This window comes from Sinocyclocheilus anshuiensis, unplaced genomic scaffold (genome assembly GCF_001515605.1).
Source record: "Sinocyclocheilus anshuiensis isolate Anshui unplaced genomic scaffold, SAMN03320099.WGS_v1.1 scaffold1097, whole genome shotgun sequence".
NCBI classification, from domain to species: Eukaryota; Metazoa; Chordata; class Actinopteri; order Cypriniformes; family Cyprinidae; genus Sinocyclocheilus; species Sinocyclocheilus anshuiensis.
This window is the reverse complement of record NW_015555843.1, coordinates 383,414-393,030: the sequence shown is the minus strand read 5'-3', so window position 1 is coordinate 393,030 and position 9,617 is coordinate 383,414. Positions and strand designations below refer to the sequence as shown.

Below are 9,617 nucleotides of genomic sequence, written 5' to 3'. Positions count from 1 at the left end.
GTGAAAGCCAGATAATTAGTTTCTTTTGGTCAAAGCTGCCAACAGTCCCACTGTAACTATTTGGGTAGAGTGATGCAATGGGTCCTGGCAAGCCAAGCTGAAATTCCATAATAAGTTACTTGTGCCCTTTTAAATTACCCATTCACTTGCATTTGGCATTTCAACGAAAGTACCTTACCTTGCAGTATAATCACAAAGGCAGTCACCTGTTTTGCATTACAGCAATTGAACTTTTGTGTTAGCAGGTCAGATCCTTAACTATTATACAGTTTGTTAATACTAGACATCGCAAAGCATTATTATGAAGTGGAGTCATTACAGCTAGGTCTGATAGCAGAGATGCGGCCACATGAGACATGAGGCCCAGCTGGGCCCCAGAGAGTGACTGAGAGCATCTGGATTACATGTGTACTACCACACACGTCTGATCTGAGGTAAAAGGATCTGGAGCATTCTGGGAATGCCAGCATTTTGGAGATCAGATCTGATCCAGAGATTTTACAGTAAATTTAGCACAAAATTTAAATTAAGTTCAGAGGAAAGACATGGTGTGTAAATGAAAGAGAGGGAAACGTGTCTGCATGTGAAAGAGGAAGAGAGATCAATGATATAAAATGTTGACGGGTGATATCATTCATGTGGTCAGAATCATGACTTTTACTAGACTTTTAACAAGTTTACTACGGTACAATTCATTAAATTCAACAAGGGGCCCAAATACCAGATGTTGCTGAGGTCATTAAATCATCTAGTCTTCACATCAGAGATATTCAATCCCTTAAAAGTAAGCCCAGACAAAATCTGAAGGCTTTACTCATATTTGGAATATCTGCAATTCTGTATGGATTTACACATGGTAAATGTGTTAAAATGAGCTCATAACACTCTAATTGCTAGCTGAAAGCAAAATCAACAAACAAATACGCAAGAGGGTGGGGGATTTATATAAATGACGGGTATTACAATTCACACTCACAAAACATGCTTGTCTTATTAAAGCAAAACAATTCATCAAACTAAAAAGACACATGCAAGATGAAACTTTTCAGCCATACAAAACTTGTAGATGATTAATAATATGAACTAACAGGTTGAGGTCAATCCAGGACCCAAGAATCTGGCACCAACTCAAAACTCTTGCTTCTATACGCACATCTTCATTCCAGAGATTTAATGTCCGTGATCTGTTACCACACACCTGATTGTTTCAATTATATCAAAGGCATTTACATTAGGCCACTGCAATAGTTCAAGCAGGACGGTCAAGCAACACTTCACACAGCCTATGCGAGTTAGCTGGAATCATTATACTAACGTGAGGTGTACAGCGAGCCAGAGTAGTAATTATGTTTAGTGTGGAATGTCTAGTGCAGCCACAAGGAGAGTCTTATTTGTGAATGAAATACAGTAAAACAATAGCATAAAGTACAGTTAGAGGGTGAAATTTTAAAAGCAACCAGGCAGATCACAATCTCCTTACCTGTAGAATCAGAAATAACTCTTAGGAGCTGCTCAACTCTTTCAGCTTGATCTACACTGTCCTACACTGGCTTTACACAGAAAATACAAAATGCAAAGTCAATAGTGATAATAAAAAAAATATCTTTATTTGCTACCATTCAACATCTTTTTAGCAAGGATGACTTAAATTGATCAAAAGTGACAATAAAGACATTTAAAATGTTTTCACTTTCTAAAGATTTCTATTTCAAATGAATGCATTCATTACATAATCCTGGAAAAAAACGATATCATGTTTTCCATAAAAATATTAAGCAGCGCAACTGTTTTCAGAGAAATAGCTGCTGAGAATTCAGCATTGCCACTATAGAAATAAATGACATTTTAAAATATATAAAAATATTAAAAACGAAATTTCATAATATTACTGTTTTACTGTATTTTGTTCATATAAATGCATGAGAGACTTCTTTTTAAAACATAAAGAAACATACCAACCCCAATCTTTTGAATGCTAGTGTATTTTTTATTTAAATAGCATTACATATAAAGTTCAATGACTCAGAAATAATAATGACATCATACCTCAATTTCCAGACATCCCACTAAGCTAGAACACATTAATTAGTCTGCGGTACTAGAGCCCACTCCACATTTGCTGACAGACACCGGTTACAGTCCCACAGCCTGAGTAGGCAAGTTTCAACTTGACAAATCAAATAATTTTGGATATTTTTCAAGTTCCCACCCAGAATAAGATCATTTAAGCTCTTGAATTTTAGATTTTATGCAAAGCATCCACATTCCTGAATCACAAGTGAGCTTTAGATCTTCTTTTCTTAAGTTTCACCTGAACTGAACTGTCTTTCAGAGGGTTGCATACATTTTAGAAGTGCCTATAAGCTTTACTGAAGCTAAACACAGGATTGATGGGATTTATGATGGCACATTTCAGGCACTGACTGGGTTGACTGTTTTAGTCCTTCAAGCCTTAGAGCCACTGGCAAGAAGAGGGCATTCCCTGGCTTTTACAAACACACACACTAACACTACAGCAATACCTGTTAGATGAATGATGGAATGGTTTAACACACACTTTCTGTACAATTTCTGTTCCATAACAGCATCTCTTAACATACATAACAAACACACTGTACAAAGGACACTCACAAATTGCACAGCTGGTCGATGACAGATCTCATTCAACAACCAGTGACCTCATGTTTGGCACGAGCAACCACAGATGCTGAGATTGCAATGGTTTGTCTACAAGATTTTTCAAGGTTTGTCCAAATGAAGCTTAAAATGCTGTTGTACTGAATGTCTCAATAGCTCTATAAGACCATTATCTTTGTTCAAAATGTAGTACAGGACATAACATTCATCTTCGTTATTCAGTCCAAGTTTTTCCCAGGTCAAGACATGTGCATATAAGCACAAGTATCATGAGCGTATCTGTGCATGTATCTTCTTTATAACACGGCTGTCTTGGGCTTAAAAGGTAACAAATCTATCATTGTGTGTTTCTGCAGAGGAGCAAGAGAGGACTGGAGAATGCATTAACTGCAAAGACTGGCACCAACTCGAGACAAATCCGCAGACCATATCGAAAAATACAGCAAGCAGTCATTTGTGCTACTATTTATCAAATGGCAAGTGAAATAGGTCAGCACACTGACACGCATAAAGACTCCGACGAGACAATATATAACACCTATCTAGATCAAAGCAATAAAACATAGGAGATATCACCGACACCACAATCAGCTCAACAACTTCAACAGAAGCAGACCACATAGAGTCAGTTACAAACTGATGATTTATGAATGATATTATTGAATTGTAAAGTTGGATCCCAGTAAGGAGGGCTAAATGCCAGTTCCTGTGTGTCTTCCTGCCTCTTCACAAGATGTAGTTTGTTCTGAGGTTCCACAGTAATGACTGATCCAGTCCAAATTACGAGATTCATTCTGCTGAAGTCTTTAAGATGCCACTCAGCCCACCGCAGCCATTATTAAATTACAGTCCAGCACAGAACTGGGTATTTGCCTCATTTCAGAGCGAGAAGACCCATGGACCATTGCAGAAAATGAAGTAAACATAAGACCACAACCTTATATGACCCTGAGTGAATATCGACCACGTCTCAAAGAGTCTTCTTAGCTTGTGTTATTTATTATAAAGAAATGGCTTTACATTTGCCAGAATGTATAAAGTTCTTTTTGTGCACTAAACTTGCATTTGACATTTTATCAAGTGCAAATAATTGGTTCACATGTACTTTTAAAGCCCTACGATAAGGCATGATAACATTTAAAACTGTTAAGTATCTGTTTTTTGTTTTTTTTTAGTTAAAAATCCAACAGTGACTAATTCAAATTGTTACTGGTATGGTCATCTTGTTCATCAGATAGTAGAATGTATTCCAGCAGTGACTAGTTTCTATTCAGTTAGTCACCAATGCATAATGATTAGATACTAGCACTTATTACTAGTAGTCACCATCCTAATTCACTAATCTTGGATTTAAATTTAACTTTATTTCAATCTTATTCTGACATATAGCATACTTAAAAAGTTGCTGAATAAACATCTACAACTAAAGTTAATCTAATAAGCAAATTGTCATTAATTGACATATATTGTTACAGTGACTGTATCCCTGTAGTAATATATGGTAAAATATTATCATAAATGGTAATTTACCATACCAGCCAAAAGTGTGCACACACTTCACTAACTGACTGAATTTGTTTCTCAAGACTTTAAAAGCCTTTTGATCTTAATTTAACTTTGGATTTGAGACTTTTTTATGCACCAAGAGCTTGTAGCACTCCAAAGAGAAAGGAAAAATTTAAATCGCATCATATGACCCCTTTAAGTCTTAAATTACATTTTTGAAGATAGTAATTGTGCATGCATATTTCTTTACAAAACTAAATTTTAATAATGGTAGGCCTTTTAAAATGGTTGGCCTGGTCTGGATGGTAAAGTAAAAGCAGTCAAGACCATTATATGGCTGGCCAGGCAAACTAAGATCGCCTGACAAGCCAGGAATGTGTATCAAATCTTCTGGGTTTGAACCTACAACCTTTCAGATGCTATCTTTAACTAACAAGGTTGGGATAGTGGAATGTATAGGACCATGAGGCAAACTTACCAACACAAGTGCCATCAGCACCAAGTGTATATCCAAGGATGCAGGGAGTGGACCGGCTCACTATTGGGTAGCTCGGACCAGGGCCTGGACCAGGACCTGCTCCGACAGGAGGAACGTTAGGAATTAATGGTTCAGAATATCCCAAAGATCTGTCAGGGTAGGACTCTTCGGGATAGGAAGGCTCAGGGTAGGAGCGTGGACTGTTCCGGGCATAGGATTGGGAGTAGAGTCCACGGGAGATGCACAGGTATCCACCGTTCTGATTTACGCACTGCATATCACCCCGACACGGGTCTGGTAGTGTCCGGCACTCATCAATGTCTTAAAGCATATGTGAGAGGTGGCATTAACAGCTGTATTTGAAACACAAGTTTCAATTAACATTTTAATAACATGGCAGAAGTGCCACTAACCGATACACTGTCTGGCACGGCGGTCATAAGTAAATCCATCTGTGCAAGTCTGGAGAGAAACATGCATTTTATAGTCAATCCAATAGACAAACAAACATCAGTTTATGGAGTTCTTTATGTGCAAGTAGTTATGTTGAAGTAGTTTGATATTGCTATCGTATGTTAAAGTTAATGCTTATGTTAAAGATGTACAACAGCACTGGAAAAGCAAAAAAAACAAAAACAAAACATGTGAGGCACTCTTATTACGACATGCGTTGAGCAACAGTGCCAAGCTTGAATGACTTAAAACAGAAATTCATTTACCTGACTTTTCCCAGAGTGAATGCAGCATACGACACACATTAAAACTGACAACATTCTATAAATAAAAAACAAAAAAACGCTTGTTAAATCATTCTGAAATAAAAAGAAACACATGAAAATGTTTGTTTCATTCATTGGAATAAGCACTGTGAATGCCCATTCAAAACCAAGAACATCAACAAACACTTTTCTATAAGCTGGATAATTTTTACAAACTTATTTTCATGGTTTACACATTAGTTTGAAGCACTGTGACAATGATAACATTTAATCCTTAAAAATATCTAATAGCTGTTTTGATACTATCACTTATTGTCTAGTAAGTACTCCAATAGTGACTAATATCTGTTAAATATGTCACTAGTAGGGTCTTCCTGTTTTTTTAGGTAAGTACTTTCAATTCCAATAGTGACAAGTATCAATTCAGTTAGTCATTATACTCATCACATACTAGCACTTATTAATTTGGTACTAGTTACCATCCCAATAGTGACAATTAACTATTCCATTGCTGCTGGTACCAAATTAGAAATATCTTGCCACTAAATTCTTTTGGGATCTGTGGTTCAGATATCAACTGTTCACTAGTATCCTTTCTAGTTTCACCATAGTAACTATCCATTGGTATTATCAGTATTTGTTCTATATCTATTCCAGTTTTCAGAAATTGAAGACAGCTATTAATTGGACATTAGGATGAATATGAATCATGCTGACTTTACATATGACAAGCTATTAGATAAGCATATGACAAGCAAGAATAGATAACTAGTAACTATTGGAATAGTTACTTGTAGCAAGAATGGAACCCATTGAATTCAATGGCAGTTAGCAACTTGTCACTAGTAACAATGGAATAGTTACTTGTCACTACTGAAATGGTAGCTAATTGCAAATGAATAAGTACCATTGACTAATTGAATAGATATTAGACACTTTTTAAATAAGTACTTGTATCTAATCAATAGTCAGTTCAAACATAGCCTACTATTCACTATAGGATTACTTAGTGGCAAGTCATAAATAAGCACTATGGCATAAAATAGATACTAGTTAGTTGTAAGTAATGTAGCTATGCTATAACGGCTTACCATGAAGCACCATCTGTCTAATTAAACTCACCTTTTGTTGGTCGACCAACTCAAGCCACGTAGTTCAAATGACATATTTATGTGGATCCTTGTGGTTCCCTTGGAAAGGACGTCACACCGCCAACCCGTAAACTCCTCGGAATAGGAAAAGAGTTGATATTTGTGGTCTCCCTCCGCGTACGCGCGTTCACTTGAATGTCGAGACACTTGGCTTTGGTCACCCGATGCGGCCGCCCTGTCGACCGATGGCAAGAACGTGTGAGAACATTGACTAATAGTAAGAGGAGGGTCTTACTATATATATAAAAAAGAGAAAACTCGCTGTATTTCTCCTTACTCGGCCCACTCCACGGATTGTTTAGCAATGCAAATAAACGGGCCCCCAGAGTACTTGGCCAACAGCTGGATCCCATCAAAGACAGACAGCCCCCTTTGGAACGAAATCGAGCACAGGGAGCTGCCACAGACCAAAACGAGGAGAAGGAAGAAGGCGGTGAGGAAAACCGAGAAAATAATCTATAAAATGACGCATAATTAATTTGTAAGGCTCACCAGCCTGCTTAAATTTAGAGAGGGCTACTGTACGTGCTGGTGCCGAGTCATCACGTCAGACAGACTCCACCACCCAAAATCACTCGTTCAGGCTGTTAGAAAAGTAAGAAGTTGCTCTCGCGTTAGTATTAGCTGAATGTCGAAAGTTTTTAAATATCAAAAATGTACATATCACAAATAGCCTTTATAACCAAAATAGTTTATTTCACATAACGTTTTTTTGTTTAAATTGAATTAAATTAACATTTAGCTAACTGTTACTGACACCAGATCCCTTGAAAAACTAAATTACAATCTGGGTTGGAACGTTAATAGATTTCCTATTACAATTTACCAATATACATTTATTTAAAAAGTTGACTGCCGCGCACTGATTGGACAGCAGACCATGACCACAGTAAGTGTCACCCTGACCTGCATTTGATTAGCTATTGGCCAGTGTAAATATGCTGAAATAGCCTTGTACCGCAAACCTTTGAGCTGTTGACACACTCGGCCCACGCACTTGACTGGAAGGTGCACATACACAGGCAGAATTTGTTTTTATTGTATCCATTTATGTCAGCTAACTTTGCTTTTGCTTTTGTCTATTGATTAATTGGGTTTAGAATAGGTTTGGCTGCATCTAGCAGGCCAGATGTGGACTGAATTCAGCAGGGAAGACTGTGTTGGGAGACTGAGACAGTTTATCAGCTTTTTGGCATGGATAAGGCTAGAAGATGGAGTCAGTGGTCACATCCCCAGGCAGCACACTGCCACACTCTCTCTCTACTGTTCACTTGAAATAACTCAACCGTTCAGTGGCAACTGTGTGAATTTAAGCACTAGAGCAAGTTTTTTGAGAGTTGCATCAGTTAGGCTACAGTGAGCCATTGAAAGCATCAGTGATATGTTACAGAACTTTTTTTTTTTAATCACTCAGACATTTATTAGACTCTTAAATACAAATATTTTCAGGTTCAGGTTCAACGTGATCAAAGTCTGCCAGATTAACAGACCCTCGAGACAAAAGCCCATTTGGATTAAGATCTTGAGATATAAAAAAGGTTTAGACTTGATCTGACGCTGATAAAACAGACAGCAGAGTTATGATAGTTCAAACTTACACAATCTAACAGCAGGAAAAATGGCTTTGAGGAATGTGGGAGGCTGAAGCAGGTGTTCCCTGGTGAGGGCAGGGTTATTTTATCTGGCTTTGTGAGTGCTGTGTGAGGAGAGTTCGCATTCAAATCTGACACCTGCTTACATTCACTATATCCAACACCCTCAAAGTGTTTCCACCATTTAGTGCAATGGATTTGCTTCAAAGCAGCACAAATACTTGCTAGGATTCAAACAGTGCACTACAGCATAACTGAAATGTTTGTTATATGTTGTACGTTATATTGTTGAAATGTATATAACGAATGAATAGTTATGCTGCCTGTGCTGAATTTAATGCATTGCAACATAATACACCTTGATAATAATGTCATGTCATTACTTGCACTACCGTTCAAAAGTTTGGGGTCTGTACGATTTTTTGTAGTCTCTTATGCTCACAGAGGATGCACTTACATAGTAATATTGTGAAATGGTATTACAATTCACAATAACATTCCTATTTTAATATATTTTAAAATGCACTTAAAATACACTTTATTCCTGTGCACTACTTTCTAATATGTCTATATACAGTATGTTTCTAATATGTTATAACAATGTAGTCTTTACTGTCACTTTATCAATTTAATCATCCTTGCTGAATAAAAGTATTAATTTCTTTGGGAAAAAAAAAAGTCTTACTGACTCCAAACTTTTGAAGGTAGTATATCCACAACTGGACGTCAAAATATTAACATCTATTTAAAGTGGTTAAATGTTAAAAAAATCTACACACCAGAAAACAGATGGCTGTTTTAGACATGGTTACGCTACAATTGGAATTCCGGACAGGGTTTGCCCTAGAGACATATTGGGAAAGAAGGACATTCCCTTTTGTGGTTAATCTGGTCTGATAATGCTCTAGACCACTGCCTCCATAAGTACTTTTAAATTACAGCCTTGCAAATTACACAGTCTGCAGGGGGGAAAAGAAAACACGCATGCAAAAGATCAACAAATGCACAACACGGATGCAAAAGATCAACAAATGTTTCCTTATAAAAGTCTTGTATAATATATGGAAAAGAACTGTACAATTTAAGGATTAGATTTACATATTAATTACCAAACAGCAGGAGTTCCTTTTGCATAGTTATCGTGAAGAGATGTATTTCTAAATAAAAACAAACACTAACTATTAGAATGGCACTGTAACAACTTCATATTAAAACAGCACTTAAGCGGCTTAAATTAATGAATAAATAAATTAAAATAAAAGGGAAAACGCAAATATACATAGGAGAGAATAGTTTATTCAGTAGAAAAGAGAAACACTGTTGTTGACTAACACTTTCATGAGCGGTCTTTCAAACTTCAAAAAGATTGATCAACTTTAAATAAACACCAGCGCAAAATATATACCCTAACATGTATAAATGTACCCTAAATCTATATAATCAAGTCCACCCAACTTTTATGAAAGATATAGCCAAAAAGAGAATTACTATGGCCATTTTCTCTTTAAAAAAAAAAAAAAAAAAAAAATTAAAT

General features: G+C 36.6%; 1 protein-coding gene across 2 annotated transcripts in view; it reads right to left on the bottom strand.

Annotated features, from left to right (window-relative positions):
• Positions 1-7,011, bottom strand: part of LOC107675578 (fibulin-5-like) — a 14,318-nt gene extending 7,307 nt beyond the window's left edge. The window contains exons 1-5 of one of the 2 annotated variants that reach the window (XM_016469987.1): positions 6,769-7,011; positions 6,463-6,666; positions 5,341-5,395; positions 5,035-5,083; positions 4,622-4,942 (exon numbers count right to left, since the gene is read on the bottom strand). In XM_016469987.1, coding sequence (XP_016325473.1) covers positions 4,622-4,942; positions 5,035-5,083; positions 5,341-5,395; positions 6,463-6,506 — 469 coding nt within the window. In that variant the 5' untranslated portion in view covers positions 6,507-6,666; positions 6,769-7,011. Of the gene's footprint in view, positions 1-4,621; positions 4,943-5,034; positions 5,084-5,340; positions 5,396-6,462 lie in introns of both variants that reach the window. The other variant, XM_016469986.1, reaches the window with a different exon arrangement.
• Between the last annotated feature and the right edge of the window lie 2,606 nt (positions 7,012-9,617).